Here is a 23,651-nt window from a genome sequence, read left to right as displayed (position 1 = left end):
GCTCTGGTGGTGGTGGTTGATGCACAACTGTAAGCAAGTTCTGTAGATCATCCTATGGGAATCTTGATATATTGAATTCATTAGGAGCAAAGAAAAAGGGCCTTCTCAAGTATATCCAGAAACACAACATAAATCCCTTTAAATCTATTTCAGATGATGGTACTACATTCAGAATGTTGGAATCTGGAAATCAGAGGGATTGTCTCAGTTTCATAAGTATTAGAATTCTGGGAGTTTACCATGACCTGCAGAGTATCAGAAATCCTTCTGGTTCCAACTAATGGTTATGTTATTCCCATGAGAGAGGGAAGAACTCCAACATAAGGACAAAAATTTTGTTGAGTGAGTCCCAGGATGGCAGCATATGTCAAGTTAGTATTCTCAAAACATCAGCAAATTACTCTGAGGGATTTGGGGATTTAGTTGTTTGTTTTTTCCCCCGTTCTTCAAATATATGACTTAAAATAATACAAAGATGTGGTCATTTTAGATGAAATAACATTAGAGATGCTGCTGTGTGGCTGCTACATCTAACAGGTCCAGCTGCCTTTTCCTCACAGTGTGAAATGTGGATGTTTTTTCAATTTCTGCAAATTTCTAAGGTTCTTTTGTCTCTCCGATATAAGTCCTGTTGCAGGATTTCTCTATGATAATATATGATCATTATATTATTATTTTTTTCAAAAAATAAAGTACAACTTTGATTGTGAACAAGGAGGCCAGTTTATTGTGATGGTCGTCAGTCTCAATAATTACTAATTAATGCAGATGAAATACATGGCTGTATCTCTTACTCATAATTAGCTCAACTATACAAATTGTCAAGGTTGCTTGTTTCTGTGTCAGAGAACATTCTGAAAGGAAATCTTTTCCACAGGAAAAGAGAATGACAGGTGAAATAAATGAAGTGTGTCTGCTTAGGAACAAGTGTTTTATGCATAATTATTTCATGCCTTGCAAATTAACTACATGATATGTGCCTGGGAATTACAGAAAACTGAAATTATGTACCTAGGGCATATTGGAATTTACTATGTAATTATATTTCTTGTTGCATTTTATATTTTTCAAAGGCCTTGCAACATAAGAATTTAGCAAAGAGATGCCACTGCTGGTATTCTCTGTTACTGCTTTTGGCATATGTGTATTTCCTTGAACTCAAATAAATATTCTGTTTATTTACCCTTTTTCTAGTCTCTCTGTAGGTATGCAAACTATGGATAGGGTAATGACTCAACAATGTAGGTTAAAATCCCCAGGAAGAGGCCAGAAAAGTCTTTTTGGCTTCTAACAAAGTGAAATGGAAAAAAGAAGAGTTTCCAAAGAAGGTTTCAAAAGAGCAGTGTTCTACTATTTTGTGTTCAAGTGCTAATTAAATGTGAGGGAACAATTTGTATTTTACTTTATGGAACTTTATCTGAACTACTATGGTGGACCTGCTTGCCACTTGGTGCCTTTCAGTAGCTGCCTTCTGTCCAGCCTCTGTGGGCTGCTCTGCTCCATGAACCAGGCTTGGCAAGATTTTTCTGCCATGAGCCAGACCCTGTCCTGCTCAGTCACAATGCCTGGATATCACGCATTGCTGGAATTACTCTTCTTTCTGCAGTGTTCCTGTTGTTTCCATCACCATTTTAGCAAAATGCACCTAAGACAGAAAATGGAAACAAACCAGTTCTGGCATCCATCACAGTCATCAATTCCCTGAAGACAAACTGGTGTCTTTCTAAATAGATGAGGATATAGAAACAGTTACAGGAATACAATTTGAAAATAAGATTCTAAAAAGTCTCTGTATAAGTGCTCACCTTGTCTAAGCCATAGCACTAAAATTTGGTTTGCCTCTCATCTGCGTAGACAGGAAAGCTTACAAATATTCAGGTTTGAAAATGATGGAAGAGATAATTGTCTTTAGACCCAGCACTTAGAAAAATGCTTCTGACAAACATCTTTCCTGCAAAGGAACATTATGTTGGTGCTATTTGCTGCATTTATTGCAAAGGCTGTGCTGGTATTTCCATTATGAAACTTTCTTGCTGTTCTTTCAATAAAAATCCACTCCATAATGAAACATGGAATATCTGATCTCATCTCTTGGCCAGTGGTTGTTTTTTACCAGCTTTCCAGAAAATTGACTGAGCTGAGGTTTTTATATTGTACAAAGGTTAAAAAAAGGTGTGGAGGGGGTGGAAGTGAGGGAGGGGAGCAGTAGGAATGTAGTTGATAGAAATGGTTTGTGCTTCAGTTGTAGGATCTAAATGATGTGCTGTTGGCATCATCTGTAGGCCAGTTGTGCTGTACTGTTCTTCTTAGTGCATGAAATTCTAAACCTTGCCCCATCTGTAGGAAAATATTTCAATAGACACATAAATCTTCATCATGAGGAAATAACTGAAAATTATAACAAAGTAAAATACTATGTAAGATGAGATAGTGCATTATTTTTTTAATAATTTCAGATTAAGAGCAGGAAAAAAAATCACCATTTCCAAATTATGGAGTGCTGAGAGGTTTTTTGTTGTTGGGGTTTGTTTGTTTCATTTTTCTATTTTTTATGCTGTTGCTAAATTATATAAATGGGTGTGGTGGTGATCAAACCATTTGGAAGCGCTGAATCCTTTTTAAAATTTTTTTTTTTTTTTGGAAGGTCAGTAATATGAAATAAACTGCCATTCTTACGTGTGCTCATTTGCATCTGACTAGAATTGACAAGCTGAGAAAGGAATTCTGAGTCCCCATCTCCTTCCTCAAAGACAGCAACAGCTTCACTGTTGTGAGGAGTTTTGGCTGCTAAAGCCACAGTGATGAGCTTTGCCTGCTGTTTGGGGTTGGTAGACACTTGCTTTATGTGCCTTTTTGTTTTCCTGAGCTTGTTTTTCTGGGCCATTCTGTCAGCTTCGCGTTTGGTGGCTTCTGGTTCGCTTGCTTGTTTGTTTAACATTGCACCTTTTTGCATCATTATATGGATTTGATATTATAAAATACATAATTGTTGGGTTTTTTCTTGTTGTGGCCAGCCAGACAACATCTCAGTTCTGTTTGGAATGTGTCCATTACACACCACCTCAGTCCCTTTGATGAGCCTTGAAGAAATTCAGGGCATGTCTATATGTTAGACCTGCTTAAGCTGCCACCTTTCAGACCCTGCAGGGAGGAAGCTGAGCTTTAGCTGGCCTGCCCTGAAATAATCAGTAAAGTCAGCTGAAATTTCCTGGTGAAAACAAACCTAAATGGCAGCCTTAGAAGCAAACAAATTCAAGTGACATTTTTGCTGAATCTTCACTGTATCTTCTTACTGTGGCATAAATCTATGTGGATCAACTTGGACAGCAATTGGGCAGAAACATCTAGGTTTAATAGCAGAAGAACCACGGTAAAACTTCTTATTTTTGTCACTGGAAGAGATCTACTAGACAAATCTAAGAGTCTTTGGAGACTTTAGAAAGAGGTGAGAGAACAGCATTAGGGACTTGAACACCTTTGTTCTTCTCACAAATGCAAGTGTAACTGTCTCGATAAATATCATAGTCCCATTTTGCTTTTGAGTTTCAGAGGCTTGCTATAAAAATAGACTCCTTGAAGTTCCACACACTGTCAGGCCAGAGATTTGGATCTAGAGGTATACAGCTAAACTTCTTGAGTTACAGAGGCTTTTTTACTGTTTGCTTAGGAGAATTACAGTGTTTGCTTACTTATGATATTAGTATTTCTATGCTGTGGAAAGGCTTGAGTAATATATACAGACTCCTGAAACAGCTTTACTGCAGAGAAATAGAATGTTTGGGAATGTTTTGGCAGTTTTTCAATAGAAAATGGGGGTTACCCTAAGTACAGGTTTTAAAATGTTGTAAATTTTAAATCATTAACCAAAGTGACAGTTTGAATTTCAGTGAATCTACATGTTCTTTTTCCCTCATTGGTTTCATGCAAATGAAATAGAAGATCATATTTTTATTTTAATCAAAAAAGTAAAGCCAATATACACAATTACCTCAATTTGTTGAATGAACTACATATGCACGTATAAGTGGAATTTTCAATCTATCAGTTATTACCAATAAGAAATACTCATTTACAGAATTCGAGATATCTGATATTCCTGTTCAATGTGAGTAGTAATGGACAGGAGAAAAATCTGTAGGCAAGCTATGCAGGGATGGACACAGGATTCTCAACATCTGTAAATACATGTAAAACAGGCTGGTTTTGGGAAGCATTTATTTTAGGCACTTAACAAAGCTGTGAGGGGGCAGAAATCCGTGTCATTGTTTGGATTTTTAGAGGCAGGCCAGAGGTAACTCAAATTCTGTAGTTTCTAGGTTAATATATGTTACAAATCACCCAGTACACCACTTGAACACTTGCTAAACTCACATACTTTTTTCCACAGAGAAAACAAACTACTCTGCATAGACAACTGTGTCCACATCCCTGTGTTCCAGGGCCTGGTTTCACTAGGAACCTTCATCGAGCCTCCTGTATAACACCCCACGCTTTGCTCACGTGCTGGATCCCGCCTTAACGTGGATTATTTTTTTGTTTTTCAGCTCTGAGGGACAACAGAATTGAGCTGGTCCGAGCATCGTGGCACGAGCTGAGTATCAGTGTCAGCGATGTGTCCCTGTCGGACGAAGGGCAGTACACCTGCTCTTTATTCACTATGCCTGTCAAAACTTCCAAGGCTTTCCTCACCGTTCTCGGTAAGGACGAACAGCTGAGCAGAAAGAAGCAAGTGTTAAGCTCCTCAGGCTCTGGCAAATTATGATAAGAATGAACTTTTCTAAGGCTTGGCAGAAGATAAATGTAAATGTCTGATCTAGTTTCCCTGATGTTTATTGTTTCATATTGCTGTGCTGAAAAATAACATGCCTCTTACTGTTCGCACCGTGGCAGGATAATGAATTAGGGAGCACACAAACACCACGGAACGAGTGCTCCATAAAATGGACATAACCTCTACATCCTGAGCACCACAAGTGCAGAGAAGGTGCATGTGTTCATGTCCTAACAATCTATTGGATAGGGCAAAGGGGAGAAAATCAGAAAGCATGAAATCAAAACGGGCTCTAGACCTTTATCGTTTTTCCGTCGTGCTTTTTTTTTGGCTCGTTCTGCTTTCTTTTTTTTTTTTTTTTTGGTCCATAAAGTGCAAATTTTCACTGGGCTTGCTGCTTCTTTTATGCTTTATCCTCTAAGTTCTCTGCTGTTTTCCCCAAAGGTTATAGATACACATAGAAAAGCAATAGATTTTAAGAGATGCCCAGGAAATAAAGTTTCTGCTCGAAGCTTTGTATGACTCTATGAATGTCAGTAGCCCAATCAGCCAAAATTGCTCTAGTTCATTGAAACACACCTGCAAACCTAAGAGGTTATATGATTTTAGAGATTGATTTTTATTCTTTTTTCCTTTTTTCTGTCCCTGAACATGACTCTTTCTTTCTTTTTGTTTTATTTTTATATGTGGATGGGCAGACCATTGAATTTAATAGGACTAATTCTCTGTGGCAGTAATAGTCACATTAATCCAGCCAGGGAATTGGTTTTGTGCTTAGGTTATGAAATACATCTCCCTTTCAGTCCCTGTGAGACTGTTTTACAAAAATCTTCACAAGTTTGCCATTAAGGACAAAAAGTACCCACTCAAAGCAGTATATTCTGGAATAGCAACTGCCTATGCTGAATCTTCTTTCTGTGGAGAGGCATTTCATGATCTAAACAATTGAGGAGTGCACCAGGTCAACCTTTTAAATGGCAGAAAGACAAAGAAAGGTGTTAAAAAGACAAGAAAACCCCAAAAATATCTAGCCAATACTTAGTAACAGAAGTATATTGGTCTTTCACAGTCCTTTAAGCTTTACCTTCATTTTAGGGGAGGGTTTCATGAAGTTTTCCCATCATTTACTTACCTTCTAAGAGAGAAAGCTGCACAGTTTAAGATTCCTGCCTTTTCTTCATTTTGTATTTGTAATTTCCTATTTCAAAATAGCATTCTAAACTCTTAAAACATTTTCTACTGGAGAAGGGGATCTCTGCCACATTAAAAGATGTATTACATCTTTTAATCAGATAAACTATCCTTTTATGTACAAATAATCTCTATATTGGCTGTTCTGCTGTTGATTAGAAAATTTAAGTGTCAAGGTATTGTAGCAAACACCATTTTCTGTCCTGAAAGAGAGAATTAGATTTTTTAAAGAGATGTACTGTGCAATAGGTAATGCTGCTTTGCTTTTATGTACATAATCTGTTATTTTGGAAAAGAGATACAGGAAAACCAAATTATTAAATACAGGGCAGAGGATCAATTACTGTGACTGAGCCCTTTTATGTAGCCACAAATATGAATGCACCAAAGCACTGTAAATGCAAGCTACAGCTGACTTTTTTTTAGAGATTTTTAAATATCAGTCATCAGTATTACTTTAAAATAAGTTATTCTCGTGTCTTCATAAGTTAAATGGATTTATACAAGTAGTGATCAAAATTTTCCCAATTTTATTCATATTTTGTTTTTTGGGGTTTTTTTTTAATCTTCCACGGCTCGTTGAAACACAACCATTTCCAAATGTAATATAATGTGCATGGTATGTCAAAGTCATATGATCTCCTCTGAAGAACTTGTATTCAGCTGAAGAACTCTCCATAGACAGTGGAGCTGTGATTATACCTCTTGATGTTTTGGTTTTGCCTTCTGTGGAGATAAAGTGACTCCTGTATTTATTTTCCTCTTCCCTTTTCCCTGGATTTTGTGTTAAAGTCTTCATTATTGAGGTGTAAACATCTGTTCTAAACTTAGGTCAGTTCAGCTTTTTGTTGCCAGTTATGTTTAATTTTCACAGCTGTGCTTCTAATGTGCTTTGTCATCCTGCTTGCTGTGCTGAGCACTTTAAATATTGTAACAAGTCAGACTAGACCTGCGTGCAGAATATACAGAGATAAGGTATTTATTAAAATGCAATCTGTTTCTCTTAGAAAATTAGGCAATTCCTGCTTGCTTTACTTATTTAGAATCAACTACCATTCAGATTGATGGTTTATTTACAATAGGAAAAAGGTTTAACTGACAAGGCACGAGGAATTAATTATCCTGTTTCCAGAATTTAGAGCATATGAAGAAGTGAACTTTAGGTTGGTTGTGTGTTCGTGGCAGCAGCTGACACTATCAGAGAAATTACTTTGTTTGTTTGCTTGTTAGGTGTTCCTGAGAAGCCACAAATTACTGGATTTACCTCACCAGTTATGGAGGGAGAGAGGATGCAGCTCACTTGCAAGACATCTGGTAGTAAGCCAGCAGCCGATATCAGATGGTTCAAGAACGACAAAGAAGTTAAAGGTATTTAAAAGGATTTTGGTGTCATTTGGTCCAATTGCCAAAACTATACATTCTGTAGAATTATGTTTTTTAATCTGTGTTTGTAAGGTTTCTCCTATTGAGTCAGATAAAGAATTGATTGTAAATTACTGTAGTTGTCATATAACCATCTTTTTATTGTTTCTTCAAATGGTAGAAACTGATGGTTTGGATTGCTCAGAACTCTGTGCAGCTTAATAAACTCCACTGTGAGGCTTCTTAGAGAATTGTTTTCTGGATTATTATCATCACAGTCATACCCCTCATCCCTGATATTTTCCCTTTTCATTTCTTTTGTGCCATTCCAACATGAGGTATGCCTGATTTAGTTAATTCCCAGATTTAGGTTATACTCCTCTAAATAACATGACCAGGTGAGGCAGAACCATATGAAGGAGACAGAAGATTGCACTTCCCATAGGAGAGCTGTGGAGCCTGCTCTGGTGGGGAGGAGTCAGGATGTAGCAAATGAGGGAGTCTCAGCTGGGAAACTCGGAATCTACAGCTGAGGCAAGGATGCTGACAGTCTGCAGCAAGGAGGAGGGAGAAGATCGATGTTAAAGGGGATCAGGAAAACTTCACAGGGGCTGGGGGGGAGTTGGACAAAGTCTGCTGTAACTGAAAAGCCGTTGAGTGACTAAAACCAAAGCTGACAGCAAGGATTTGCCTTTGAGGATGCAGTGACCTAGGAAAGAGCTGCATATAAAAAGTTATTTATTTCCTTTCTGTCTTCTCTTTCACTTTGTATGTTCTTTGCTTAGAACTTAGTTTTCTGGTCCATATTCTTATAAATGCTGGAATAGTTTTAAATCCTCATTGGTGAATGAGTGAGTGAAGAGAGCTTCCTGCTGCAGAAGGCACAGTCACACCTGCAAGCCAGTTGAGGTGCCCCTTATAAAGTAGATGGATAAAAAGGATAAGGTATTGGTATTTATTCATGTCACCTCTATTCATTCTGCTATAAAAACAGATGAATAAATGATTCAAAATCCACCTTTTCTGTGTAGCTTTAAAAAACAAAAACAAGCAAACAAAACCCCACCCTACATTTATCTGATTTGTCAAATATTTTGGATTTCGTTAGCTCGATAATCTGCCTCAAGCAAACATACAGAGTTAATTACAGAACCATTCATCTTCCTTTACTATTGTCTACCACAGTTCAATGTGCAAAACCAGAGTTGTGGTGTAAAATTGGTAAATAAAGGAGATCGCAGATGATTGCCTAAGGAATCCTGTCCATTCTAGAGGTATCCTTATATTTCTAATGAAAATGAGAATAGTGTTGAAAGAAACAAGCATTTTAGACTGGATCCATTTGAAATGTTTAACAAGGATAGAAAATGAGGAAACAGAGAATAATTCTTTGCAATACTGGGAAATTTGAGGAAATTGATGAAAGAAATGCAGCACTTAGTCAAATGTGATTACAAAGAGGAATTTAACAGCACAGCTAACGCACATGGTACAGCATAGAATCTATCCTTCAGAAAAGATGGCAGGATGAATATACATATTCAAGGCATGTAAAGATTGGAAATCACTCCAAACCATGTCAATACTTTAGGAGAAACACTGATACAGTCGGCCTAACAGCAAGGCAACACATATTTGGAAAGATCTTATTTTGAAAACTATGTTTTAAAATCTGATGTAATACCTTTGCCTTTCCTTCAGCTGACATGTAGTTGAAGCCTGCAAGCAGTTTGGCAATTTGACTCTTCAACTAATTTGTTCTTCTCAAGTGTTCCTAAGGGGATTTAAAAAAAAACAAAACAGGATGGGGAAGAAACCAAATGGTATGAAAAAGAACAGTAAAGGGGGAAAAAAACCCCCAACAACCAGAAATAAGAGGAAAGTACTGAGCACATTCATTTCAGTTTAGTTTTCTAGGTCTTCTGAAGAGCACATTGCCATTTCTCAAAGGTTAGAAATAAAATAACCTAACCAGTCTGCAGTGGCATCAGCAGAAGTTACATTAGCTTTGTGCAGTGTAAAAGGTGAAATGATAAATCTGAGAAAATAGATATGAAATTATATGCTAATGCAGCTGACATTAAAGGTTAGGAGTTCGTCTGTCTAGCACCAGTAAATCCAATTGTGTTACACTGTATTATACATGGTGCAATCGAATGTAAATGATGCACTGAGATCAGAGTTGCACCAAAGGGGGAAAAGCCACTCTAAAATTGTAGCTCCATTGCTATTACTCAAAAAATGAATCATCATCTGGTAAAGGAATATTGTTTGATAAAGTAAGTGTTAGTAATGAGAGAGACTGAATGTGAAGCACTGGGTGCCACACCTTTTACTTTAGTGTTCTGTCACTCATATATGCACCAAATTAATAAAGGGATCTGCAGTTTAGCATTCTGGTGATATTTCTGTAAGATTGTTAAAAGCAAAATTTTCATTTTATAATTACTTTTTTTTTTTAACAAAATTTGTTACATGCTCTTTCAACAAGATTATGTAAAGAATTATTTTTAGGCTTCAGGAATATTTTGAATGGATTTCCTTTTTTTTTTTTCCCCTGGATAGATTGGATTATAAAACAAAAAAGTTCATTTGTTTGCAGCAGGTTAAGATACTTTGAATAAGTTTATGTATTTTTAGTATACACAAAGATTACAGAGAGGCACTGATGATTGTTTCTTGATAAACCTCTAAAAACAAAGATGATTTTTTTAAATAAGAAGGCTGTTTCATGTCAGAACTTGAGTTTAAACATAAACAAAAATTAAATCTGCCATATAAAGCCAGAAAAGCTGTCTTTTTAAAAGATGGGTATTTCCATGTGTTACAGGCGTGTGCTTCTCTAAATAGCTTGCAATGAGCAATGGATGATGGACACTCCATCATTTCCATTTATTATTTCACTATCAAACATCGATACTTAAGAGATGCAAACCTGTATTAGTTGATACAGGCATATCTATATGTGCCTGTCTGAAAAAGTCATGGAAGTGGGCCCATAGCTGATCCTGAGATTTCATTTGGCCCAACATCCATATCAAGGTTAAATCAAGGGGCTAAAGGTCTTCTCCAATTCAGGTTTGAAAAATCTCCCAGGACAGATATTCCATAGTCTGTCCAGGCTAGATTTTTCAGCATTCTAAAGCCCTCTTGTGGAATGTTTTCATTATTTGTAGGTATTTCATGACACATAATCAGGATTTGTCATAGTGTAACTTTTGTTGCCCCTCAACTTTTGCTGTACGCCTCTGAGAGGACTGGATTTTTTTCTCTATGGCCACGATTTATGTTCTTTAAGGCAACAGTTTGATCTGGTTTTAGTTTTCTCTTCCTCAGGTTAGATAATATCAACTTTCTTGAGCTGTCCTGGTACAGCTCCTCTGCCCATCTCCATGGCTCTTGCTTGCACCTGTTCAGATTTTTCAACACTTTTATTGTACATTTTTTCTTCAGAAAGCCCAAAACTTGGCCTGGTACTCTCAATGCAGCCATGCATGTGCCAAATAGAGGTGAGGGATCACTCCCTTGACTTCCTGGGTGTGCTCTTACTAATGCAGGGCAGTGGGGTTTAGCTTTCAGCCCTGCAAAAGCACTCTGTTGACTAATGCTCAACCTGTCCTCAGAACCCCTAGGTACTCTTCTGTAAAGCTGTATCCCTCCAGCCTGTTCCATTACAGTGCCTCCCACACAAAGTGCTTGTGTAATGGATTTCTTTTTCACCTTTTCTTCAAGGGAGCATTTAGGAGAGAGAGGAGCAGCAAGAAAACGAATGAAACAGCAGCCTACAACTGCCATATTTAAAAATTCTGTAAAATATTCTGAGGGATGGTGTGTACCGAGTACCTGATCTCCACTGCTCCTATGTTCACTTGGGTTTACACTCAATTAGCACATATTACAATCATCTTCATTTTGCCATGAAGAAACATCTAAGAAAATACAGATGATAAGGAGGACAAGCTATTTCTGTTGGTGAGGATGTCAGCTGCTTATAGAAAAATATCACTGCCCTTTTTACAGAGATAGATAACTCCAGGAGTTGAGCCCTCTCAAACAATAGATGCCTAGACAGAGGTTTCTAAACATCCATTTAGGAAATAAACTGCTTTTGTTTTTCTAAAGGATTAAGAATCCACAACCTCTTACTAAAATTAAAGTTGTGGATGTTTTCAGCAGTCTTCTGTCCCCCACCTGAAGTCAGTAAGCAAAGGGATGTGCACATTACTTATAAGCAGAATGTTACCTATATAGGTACTATTATTAAATTTGGAAACCTAACTCTGGGAACAAAATCGCATGTGTTTGCTTTAAATATTACTGAAGACATTTATTGTTTGATTATAATAACTTTGCTTTAGCTCTGGTCAATACTTCACTCACCTACTAATCCCTAAATATTAATAGTGACCATGTCAGAAATGGAAATCTTTTAAAGCTTAGCAGCAAACAGGCAGAAAAATTCTTGTATGCAAGAAATAATTATTTTTTAGGGAAAAATGGAAACTGTATAACTACATGGTGTCCTTGTCTGTCTGGAGACAATGATAAAGACCACCTCTCTGATGTCAGAGGTATTTTTAATCTAAAAAGATGTAGCTTAAGCCATTGAAGATTTGCTTTCTAAAATTGATATTTCATGGAAATTTTATTTAGGTCATTCCCTTCTCTAATGGGATTTAGTATAATTTATAAAACTGAAACCTCTCACTTTTTTTAGGACACAGAGGACATAAGAAATCTCAGTGTAATTTAATATATATGTTTAAGTATTTATAGATGTCTTTTCAAGCTTTCATTGCAATAAATCAATATAACAAGCTTACCATTTTCTGAAGTAAACTAAAATCAATAAGTATTTGAAGTAGTTGGGAACCAAGTAAAACAATTCTAAAGTTTGTGTGAGAAGATCTCATGTACCACTTAATACATTAAAACATTTTAACACAAATGCTCAGTCTTTCAGATCTTCATTTCTGATCTAGCATGTATGTCTTACAACAAAATGTTCTGAATGTAAACCTTAACCTTGAACTGAGATGATACTGCCTAAGTCTCCAATTTTTAACTGCATCTGCACAAAAGCACCAGGTCAATTTAGCACGATATAAAGCAGGGAGTGGAAGTTCTCTGTAGTAATTTTATTTCTGGTCATCTTGGGACTCATCTGTAGATTCCAGTAAATACTATGACGTGCTCTATTTACAGTTGTTTATTACCACTGATGGCTATACCTGGGTTTGGTTTTATTAGTTAATTAGCATAATTCTAACCAAACAAAAGAATAAGCAATGAAAAAGTAAGCACAGGATTAATCTGACTGCACGCACATGGCTTCAGTAATATCCATATACTGCATTACTTTGAAAGGTTATAAACATGAGCTTAGAAAATTTAATATTTAGTGACACTGTGAATATGTAAGGCAATGAGGGTGGGACAAGATCACTTTTTTTTTCTCATGACCTGCAGAGAAAGTTTATGTCAAATATGGACCTAAACATTCAAGAGGTAATAATGAATAAAATTACTTTTTGAGTGCAGTATCATGGAACCAGTTTTAAAATTTTCTCTTTCAATATGTATCTCTTGTTCTGACAATGAGAGAAAATTGAGGAATAACTGCAGTCTAATTACTTTTATATTAAAGAGATCAATACAGATATGAAAGATCTGGGGTTTTTTCCAAGAACTGTGATAAAAGATTTAGCTCTGTAATGCTGGACTACGTTTTTCCAAAAATATTGGAAAGATAACTAACTGTTTATTCTTTCTTTCAGATGTTAAATATATAAAAGAAGAAGATGCAAATCGCAAAACATTCACAGTCAGCAGCACGCTGGATTTCCTAGCAGATCGCAGTGATGATGGTGCAGTTGTAAGTTGCAGAGTAGATCATGAGTCCCTAAACTCTACACCTCAGATAGCAATGCAGGTTCTAGAAATACACTGTAAGTAATACATAAATGTTATAAATGCTTGCTTTTATAGTTTTGTTTTGTTTCAGAGTGTCTGTTGGAGGAAAATTCTGTGGTGTTGTGCAGATAGATAACATCTTTCTTTTAGCCAACTTCTGTGGTTTGTATTTGGTTGTTTGGTTGGGGGTTTTTGTGTTATTTTTACAGGAGTGACTCTAAAAAGTTTAAGGAAAGCTTTACCGTTGAGAGCACTGTGGGACTGAGTTCTTGGTTTTCTTTGAGAAGTAGTGGAGAGAAAATGCATTTGTAGTTTTTGTTTATCGTTGAAGCAATGTAGACGTGTTATTAAACATCGAGCATCTTAATTCACAGTTTTCTTTGAAAGTACCTAGAAACTTGAAACAAGGGTATAAATAAGCAAAGTTTGTAGCAGATTGCCTCAATAATGCTGAATCCTGTTAATGAAAGCCTAAAGTGTTGCTAATAGCACAAGCCCAGGGGGAAAAGCCCTTTAGAATTTATTTTGAAGCTTGATCTACATCAGATGTTAGTCTATATAATCCAAACTTCAATTGTACCTTCAATTTATCTTTGTATATTGGCTATTTTTTCTTTCAAATAGCATTTCTGGACACAATGTTTTCCATAGTGCAGTGTTTCAAAGTTGAACAGCTCTGCCTTTGTGTCTGTGTGCTTTACTATGAAGTCAGGTTGTCCTTTCAGTCAGTGCATTTTTGTCACTTACAAACTCTGAGAACACTTACTCAGAAGAACACCTTTTCACCATGAGCTGGCATTTTCATACTCACTTGTATTATATCCCCCATTTCTCAGGGTCCAGCTGTTTGGTTTTCTGGAGAATATCTGTACATCTCATTGCCTAGCTAGCAAAAACAGGCATCTGCAAAATGATGTCAGAGCAGGGAAAGGGAAGAGACCTTTCATGAATCTCTTTCTAGACCAGGAGTAGTCAACCTGTGATAAACCAGACAAGGTTGTCCCTGAAGCAGACAAGTGTTCAGTGACTGTGACCAGTTCCTGAGGAACCGAGTCAAGGGCTGCTGCCATATGTAACTTGTTTCTAAACATGGATAGCTTCTAAGATTTGTAGCATGTATAAAATGCAGGAATGGCAAAAGCACTCTGTGCATAGAAGCTGGCAATTTTGCTAAAAATACCATCTGCAAAAAAGTCTGAAAATGAAGAGAGTGTGGATTAGCATATGTGCTCAAAATGTTTCCTGAAACATTCTAGCTATCATTTTACTGAGGGAGATCAGGGAGGGCCTTTCTTCACCCAATGGTTATTAAACACCTCTCCTAATGTATTCAAATGCATCTGTGCTGGGGACATGAATCCTTAACAACTTTACTTCCTTGCATTCTAAATTGCACAGTCATCAGCCATTGAACTTGCCCATGTCTTCACTTCCAAATTCTTTGCCCTTTCTTCAGTGCCTTGCTGAAGATGTTGGCACCACAGGAGATGAACCAAATTGAATGGAACAGTAGATAAAGAAATTGGGCAGCTACCCAAGGTTTAAAGCAGCTGCAATGTAAAATGATTGAAGGTAAAGGGCTTTGGTTTGCATATGAGCATTATAAGGCAAAAAAGCCTTTTTGTGGCCTCTAATATATAAAAATTCCTGAATGTTTATTGTTTCCTTCCAATTTGCACCCTGGTAGTAAGACAGTCCCTTGCTAAATAGCAGTGAGGTGCATCTTCTCTCTCTTCTCTGGCCTCACTGACATTCTCTAATAAGGTCAGACTGCACTGGGCATTTACAGTACCAGTGTGCTTTATGTTACTGCCCCCTCAGACTGCCAGCTTATCAAAAGCTATAATGCACAAGTAATTGTTCTCTATCATTCCTGCTTGCTCCATTAATTTTCTACCAATCAATTTAACACTCTCCAGCACTGGCATAGAGTTGTTATACATGGACAGAGAAGTGATAAATGTGCCAAAAGAAGCTGAAGTTTAGGGTAGAAAGTGGAAGTACCATTTAAAGCTGTGGATAAAGGAGTATTCTATTATTGGGGACAAGAAAACTAAGAACAGTGGTTTTGTCCTTTACCTTGCCACCTACATTTCCATGGTCAACATACTCAGAAGTCTTAATGCTGGGCAAGTTTTGAAAGAAAACTTTATAAAAGGAGAAGATTCAAGGAACTGATTATTTCGTTCATCAGAGAGCCTTAAAGGAAAAAGTGGAGTAAAATGATTCACTAGAGCAATCCCAAATACTCCAAATGGAGTACATGGCACTGGACCTGGGCTCCTTGATTTTATTCTCCTGGTGTTGCTCACCGTTGTTGTGGATGTTACTGCGGTCACTAGAAGCTGCTTTTTTTCCATCATCCCATAAGATTTCAAACAGGTTAGAGACATCCTATTTGTATTAACAAGAATCATGCTCACAGGATCCTGTGGAAGCTGATCCAGTGTATATCCTCAATGCCACCTTGCAGCAGGTCAAAAACAGTGCCGGCAAAATTGATGAATTATGGGACCTCACGGGACAAGTCAGGAGAATTTGTTCATCTGACATCCTGTAGGCTCCAAAACCACAACCAAGTTAGTCTGGCATTGCCACTTGTTCTTAATGTCCCAGAGATCTATCAGATGGGCAGACAACTGTCAGAGAATGATAAGCAGGTCTCTTAAAATGGTCAAACAGAACAGCATGGGTGAGCATCAGTTTAGCAGAGAATGAATATACAAAGGTGTGGCATCGCTCACTAGAGCTGCACTTGAGTTTTAAACTCCTTCCTAAAATCTGAAAAGTTTTATCTCTGCTTCATAGATGCTCCTCATGAGCTATCAGTGTATCATCACCAGTTAGAAGAAAAGGGAAATAAGAACTTTTCTAGGCATTTCTGCCCTGTATAATTATGCTTGAAAGTTGAAAAGCCTTTGTTTCAAGCAACTGGCCCCTGACAATGGACAAAACATTTGTGGCTCCATCACAGCAAACAAGCAAACTAACCAAAAAGCAAAGCAAAATCAAACAATAGAAGAGTAGGAGTTACATGGTTGTGTTTGCATCCAGTGGACGATAGGTAGAGAAAAAGGAAAGCAAGGTAATGGAATGAAATGACAGGTTTTGATATATGCCTAGTGAAAGATAGAGTAAAATTAAATCTGCCTTAGATACTGGGACTGTATGAAACAGATATTTGTAATTAGTCTGTGGAGAGATGGAGATAGAAGTGCTTATGAGTCCACACAGCTGCTTTTATCATCAGCTGTGGTAGGAAGTAAACTTAAAAAAGTGAAAGCCATCAGATAGAGAATATGTTTATTCCCTCATCTTCCCCTTACACAAATCTAATTTTTTATTAGTGTCACAGAGAAATCAAATAAGCTTTCCCAGTAGTAGTACTACAGTGTATGAAATGAAGCTGAGGAATAAACTTCTACACTCAAAATATTTTTCTTTTCTTTCATTGCATATTTATGTGTATGTGATAGAAATAGTGTTTAGGTCCTTCTGCTGCTCTTTTCTTTCATTTCCTTCTCATAGTTCAGTCTGGTAGTTGAGATTACCTATCTGAGATTATTATTTTGGAGGAGACCATGATCAGTCCTTGTTTTCACAGGGCTTCACAGATTTATTTTGCAAACCTGAAATACTGAAATAATAGGGAAAAGCATAACATAGCCCCATTCCAGACTATGAGATAATTAGTTCCTCCAATCCTTTGATTTATTTGTCAGTAATTTATGTTATGTCTCACTTGTGCTTAATCCTATTCATCTGAATGTTGTGCTCTGTGCACTACAGAGCAGCCCAATTGCCCAAGTCTTTCTGCTCTGCTGAAAGGTTTGGCTGTAATTTAGTTTCTGCTTGGCCAGCAGAGGTTTGTGGTAGCATGACACCGCTTGCTGAGTTTATTTTCCCTCTGACCCTTACTGTCAATAGCAAACCTAAAATAGATTTGTATCCCCTCTGGCTTTGCTCTGAAGTTTGCTTGTCAGCCTAGCTGCCACTGATTATTAGGAAGTGCTTCTTGTAAGTGATAAGTACAAATCTCAAAGGGATATTTAATTTCATTGTTTACTTCTGTGTTCAGACTAAACAAAGAATGCATTCTTTGTTCCTGTATTAAAGAATCATGGGTACAGTGCTTCAATTTTGAAAGCTTCTCAGTATGATGTTTAAGAGATTGGCTAAGTCCTCATGCATGCATCTGAGAAGACATTTTGAGGGCATGTCCAAATTGTAGTCCACATCTGGGAAGTCAGTGAATTCTTCTCCTCCCTCTTCAGTGTCGCAGACACATTGTGATTCCCAAAAGCAGCATCTTCACTTCCTCCCAGGTCTTATCTGAGCAGAAACCAGCCAGCATGTTGCTTTGTACTGAACAGAGTGCCATAAAATTACCTAGTGGTAATTGCCTTACCTTAGTGAAGATTCTCTGACTACAGTAAATTACCCAGCAGACCTCTGTAAAAATTAATTGCGTAAATCTACCCCAGAGGCTGCTTTTGAAGCCTTAAAGTGAAATCAAATCATTTGAACTTCAAACCTAATCATCGTGCTTCTAAAATGGCAGCTGCAATGTGATCCGTGCTAATGGACTCAGTGAGATTTTGCTCAAAAGCTGACCACACTCCCAAATGACAGCACTAATAAGCTAAATATGTGTTATGTAAAGAAGTGTCTAGAGAGGCAATTTTGAGTAAATTCTATATTGGCAGACCCAGATGTGCAGTGAATTGTCGGCCTGACAAATCTATAGCCGTCAGCTAACTTGTTTCCACTGGCTATTGCAACATGTTTGTGTGATAGGCAGCTTCTTCTTTTGTGGGCTCTTATTAGATTCTTTTGCAATGAACATCTGAACTTGACTTTAAAATTAGGCAGCTATTCCATGAGAATGTTGGAATCATTGTCCTGGAAATAAAGGTATTGATTTTGCATTAAGTAAACAAAGCCCTCAGAGTGCAGCGGGCTGCAGATGGGATCAGCTGCACGCTTGTGCAGCCGTGTAGAACACGGGGTGTCTGTGTGTCCTCGTGTGTCTGACACCACTGTGCCCCTCTCATTCCTGATGTACCAACAAACAGAGGCTTCTCTGATGACAAGAGGGGTCCAGAATTTCTGCTGGTGTAAGCAGAGTAATTTCATCAAATATCTATGTTCCCTGATGCTCCCTAGGAGGGTTTAGCTCATTTTTTTTCTACTTGGCTGCTTTCAAGTCTTTGTTGGAACAGAGTTTCTAAAATACACATTCTGAACAAAAATTAACAAAAATATGTATGAATATGTAAGAATACATTAAATATAGTAGATATTGTACTACACTGTCATATAGCTCTACATGAAATAAGGCATTCTAAAAGAAGGCAAGAAAAGGATTGTGCATAGTTGGGTGCTAGACCCTGTGTTTGTGATGAAAGTCTAAAGGACTCAGAACTGCCCTTCAGAGCAATATACAGAGACAAAAAAAACCTGTCTTCCTTAAGTCTTAATGTTCAATTCTAATGAATTAGTCACATGTTAAGTATGTTAGTGGCTCTTCAAGGTGTCTATCTCTACCCAGACTTGGTGACTTTTTGTAGCTCAGAAAGGGCAGATGCGTGCCCATGCAAGAGCACACAAAATGGGACACTTCTTAGCTATGATAAAATAGGAGGGAGGAGGAAAAATTTCCCTGCTGCCTAAATGTGGTCCTTCTGTACTGTAAATGAGTAAAATACGTGTCACACATTCATTTTCTTTAAGCTGTGTGGCCATTTGTCTTTTTGAAGCTGATTCTAATTTTCTTTTCATGTGCTCCTTTCTTGTTACTTACTTTAGTTATTTTCCCCAATTTTGTGCTTAAAAAACATTTCTGCTTTTGTACTCTGGCACATCTCCTTTTGTCATTTGCTTCAAAATTATTTAGTTTAATTATTATTATTTTATTTTTTTCACTTGTGGTATGTCTCCCGGAACTATCCCAGAGTTAAGTGGCACCCATGCTTCAAGAACAAGGGCACATCTCCCTTCTTTGGAAGTAGCTTTTGCTGTCTAGGCAGAGAATATGTTTTTCTGACGTGAAGAAAATACGAGAGTTAAAAGAAATTTCCTTCATTGATGCTGCTCTCTTTGGTTTCTGATCAGTCAACAGAGTTGTTGGTCATCCTCATTTGCTTGTGACCATTTTTTCATTACACTGTGTGACACCCCGACAGACACACTGGCTAGAAGTAAAGTCTAGTAACATTTGGTGTGATTACACACTGCCACAATCCTTATATGGACAATCTGGCAAGAGATGCATCCCCAGAGTCAGAAAATGTTTTGATAACTGAGATAATAAGGTGTAATAACATAGTCTTCCAATTTTCCTTTGAATTTTTTTTTTTTTTAACAGGGCCCCAAAACACTAGGGCAGCTCAAACAAATACCCTGTATGTTGAGTCAGGAGTGAAAATAGTTGCAATTCTTGTGAGAATTGAAACTTGTTTTGATGTTTCCATGAGAGAAAATTTCTGTGTAATGATAACTTCAATCAGTGAGTTTAACCACACAATTCTCCTATAACTTCTGATGCAGTGAAAAGACCTGAATTTTCCAGGGGCATAATTCCCTAGGGTCACAAAAGAAAGAACTCACCTGAGATTTGCACATTCAGGGCTTTGCATTCTCTATTCCAAGCTAGCATGATTTGGTCTCTTGCTATAACCATTTCATCTTGGTATAATTTGAGTGGTTTGGAACTGTGAGAGATACCTCAGAGACCTCTGGAGCTTGTGGAAGGAGGCCAGTATCAAGCTTGGTCTTATTGATTAAAACCACCTTTTATTCCATCTTAAGAAGCGAGAAGGGGCTGCATTTTCTGTCTGATGTGCAGAGAGGACCATGGTCTCTCACAAAGCCTCCACCTGTGATCACAGAAAATCTCTGTAAGCCTAAACAAGCAGGGATGTCCTTCACTTCAGTGAAAACCTGTGAGCTGTTCAGATCCTATAGAAGCTCATGAGGAAAACCTGGATGTTTCTTAAATGGCTCCCTGAGTCTGAAAGGGAGGCACCGTCTCTTCGACCGATGCTCCCATCCTGTAGAGATCAACTCTCTGAGCAGTGTTCCTGCTTTTCTCTTTCATTGAAGATGTTCTGCTGGATTGCTGTGACCTTGAGGACAGAATTTCAATGTCCTCCAGTTGTCTCCCTCTTATATAAGCTTATCCCTTATACACATTCAGGTTCCCAACCAAGAATCACCCATGTTGTGGTACTCAACCAACCCAAACAGGTTTGGGTTTTGTTTTGCTTTTTATTCCCGAATTCACCCTATGAATGCTAATATGGAGAATAAATATATCCCAATGTTACTACAATACTTTGAGGACCAGCTTGCCATTCTATCTCCCTTAAAGGAGGGATGTTTCTATACTTACCAGTGTAAGATGCAGCTAAAAAGAGTAATAATAAGAATGCAATTTAAAGGCTACAGTTTCAGTACTGTGCATCTCTTCATATTGAATGAAAATTAAGCAAAAAGTTAATTACATAGCTCAATAATTATGTAAGCACTGTGCTAATTAGTACAGTTATATTTTTTAAGCTTTTCATATTGGCAAATGCTTGAAACAAATGAAACTTAAAGGATAGTTACTGTAAACAGTAGAGGATGTTATCTGTGAACAGGAAAGTTCACTGCCACAATTTGCATGTTTAAATGAGATCAATTAGGTTAATGATGGATGAAAATAAGAAATCCATTATTTAAATGCAAAATAATTCAGAAACTTCTAAGTCCGTTTACTGCCAAACTTTCAAAGGGGATGTCCAGTTCAAAGGGTTAATGTACAATCCTGACCTTTACCATCTGGAGGTTTATGTTCAAATATGGTTTACAAGTGAAATATAATCTAATATAATTTATTTTGCTGTAAAATCTTATGGAGAAAATCCACAGGGTGGCTTGTCTACTCTGCATAAAAACTTAGAAATCTGGTGTGGGCACCTTATTCCATGTGGTTGTTGTGTGTTTAAGAAAGGGCTCCAGAAGGTTTCAAAGGAAGTTTGGGAGGGAAGGAATATTTTAATAATATTAAAAGTAGAACATTCAGGAAATAAAAGATAGATAGTTCCATTTCAGAGGAGTAAGCCTTCAGGCATAGGAGAGAGGAAACGTGTGATAAAAGGAATGAAAAGACAGAGGGCATGGCTGTGCTGGAACAGGAGCACAGTGAGGTTATCCCTGAACCTGTTCCAAGATGGTCCAGTTGCAGTGTCCTCAGGACTGGCTGACTGATTTTCGAAGCTCCTAATCTAACCAGCTATCAATCACTATAAAATGATTAAAAAAAAAAAAATCTGTATTGTATTGGATAAGACTGAAAATTACAGAATCTGTGATAATTCACAGCCCAGGTTTCCACTCTGGTCACCCTCAGCCTAATGAGACAGTGCTGTTTCAGGACTCCTCTACAGAACAGTTGTGGGGGCTGTTTATTTCCAAGAGTAAAGACTAGCAAGCAGGTGAGACAGTTAGGAGGAAAACATAAAAACATATGTAGAGACCATTACCAGAACCCCCCAAGGAAGAGAAATTTGCTCTCCATAAGGATGGGGTGTATATTATTCAAGAAGCAAGCCAAATTTTCATTTCCTGATGCTACTGCTTAGTTATTTTTATATAGACTAAACTTTAGTTTACATAAACTAAACTATCTGATAGGAATGTCAGAGAAAGGACTGAAGGGGTGTTTGGGAATGCTGAGCATCCAGAGCTCTTATTTAACTCCTTCAACAGTTTTGGATGTGCTACAGTTCTTAAGTCATAGTCAAGTAAATTTAAGTCAGACACAACAGAACAATGAAGGCTTTAAACAAAAGAATCTGAGAAAGCAGAAGTTACATGGAAAGGTCATGTGCTGCCTCAAAGTTTGGCATTTCTTTATAACATGGCTTAGGCAGAAGACTTTTCTTTGTCTTTTTTTTTTACTTCTCTTAACAGAAGAAGTGAGATAAAAACATAAATAAGCTGGAGAGAGCACAGTGTAAGGCAACGGAGGTACTAAATGGAACAGATTGTTTACTCTGAAGAAGTGGCATGACAAAAATAATTAAACAAGATGTAAGTTGTAAAACTAAGCTTCATTGCTTGCATTCACCGGAGAAAACAGAACTGATTTGCAAAGAAAATATTGTTTCTACAGTATCATTCATGTGTATATGGGACTTAATGCATAATTCAAAAACCAGTGACCCATTCTGTAGAGCCATGTAAAGGGGAGTAGCTGTTATGTGGTGCTGTCTCCATGGAGTGGCACACACTCAGAACTGGGGTGACGGTGCCACTTCTGTCCTCCACTTAATTCAACAGGGGCTACTGATGTGCGCACGTTTATCTCTGCCTGTTTTAAGGCCAAGCACAAAGTAGGTAAGAATGATAAATGAGCACATTATGTGACAAAGGAAGGTTGTAAGCATTTGAAATGGAGCAGGGGGGAGCTGTGGAGCTTTGGTGTTGTACCTGCAGCTTCTCTTTCACCTTCCCAAAACCCAAAGCTCCATGTTGTGTACTACAACATTTTACTTTATTTTGTTGTAGTAATAGTGGTGGAGGAGCCTGGCATGACCAGCAGGTGAGGTGCTGAAACAAGTACAATGAATATCTTTAACAAAGTACCACATAATCAATGTTCACAGAATTAGTAACCCAAATGGTTTCCTGCGAGGTTGGTGCTCGAATTCAGGCACTCACCTACTATGAGTGTCAGGAGGGAATATTTGACTTGTCAGTCTTTCTTTTCCCCCACACTGGCATCCAGCTTCTTGTTTTCCGTCCAGGAGAGTGCTTTTACACTCTCCTGTTACAAGCTGTTACTACTCTTTCCTACAACAAACATAGTTTTAAAAAAAATTAAACCAGATGAGATTTAGATTGATGACACAATAGTCATCAAAGAATCTCAGATAACAAAGGGACCATATGCTGTTCCTGGTCCTGCTTGACTGTAAAGCAGTTTTAAAGGAGTGTAAAAAGAAGACATTGGAATATCCATGTGAATATGGTACCAAGTATTCACTTCTATCAAACCTAAGTATTTAAGTACTATCATAAAGCTAAATTTCAGTACTATCATAAAGCTTAATTTCACAGTGTTGTTGAATACTTTTATTGAAATGAAACATCATTGCCGTGGCACAATCACTTGAACTAGATTGACTCAGACACAAATATTACTAATTAAATAAATTTTCAGATACATAATATTGATTTTTTTTCATCCATTTAAGCAATGAGTTATTCATTCTATTCTGAAGCAGAGCATCAAACTTACTGTATCTCCCAGGCTACTTGGGTGAAGTTACCAAGGCAGACTTGTTCCTAAGTGCTTATTCAAGCCAATAGTGCACAGACAGAAGCCATGCTGCTTGCCATTTACAAAATAAGCCAAATTTGGGGG

At 37.5% G+C, this 23,651-nt stretch overlaps 1 protein-coding gene across 1 annotated transcript in view; it reads left to right on the top strand.

Annotated features, from left to right (window-relative positions):
- Positions 1-23,651, top strand: part of CADM2 (cell adhesion molecule 2) — a 212,297-nt gene that overhangs the window by 87,199 nt on the left and 101,447 nt on the right. Inside the window, exons 4-6 of the mRNA XM_017731426.1 lie at positions 4,545-4,697; positions 7,193-7,330; positions 13,102-13,272. Of these exons, the coding sequence (XP_017586915.1) occupies positions 4,545-4,697; positions 7,193-7,330; positions 13,102-13,272 (462 nt within the window). The remainder of the gene's footprint in view (positions 1-4,544; positions 4,698-7,192; positions 7,331-13,101; positions 13,273-23,651) is intronic.

Source organism: Corvus brachyrhynchos, unplaced genomic scaffold, assembly GCF_000691975.1.
Source record: "Corvus brachyrhynchos isolate BGI_N302 unplaced genomic scaffold, ASM69197v1 scaffold152, whole genome shotgun sequence".
Classification (NCBI taxonomy): domain Eukaryota; kingdom Metazoa; phylum Chordata; class Aves; order Passeriformes; family Corvidae; genus Corvus; species Corvus brachyrhynchos.
Note: the sequence above shows the minus strand (reverse complement) of the source record. Positions and strands in the feature narration are given on the sequence as shown.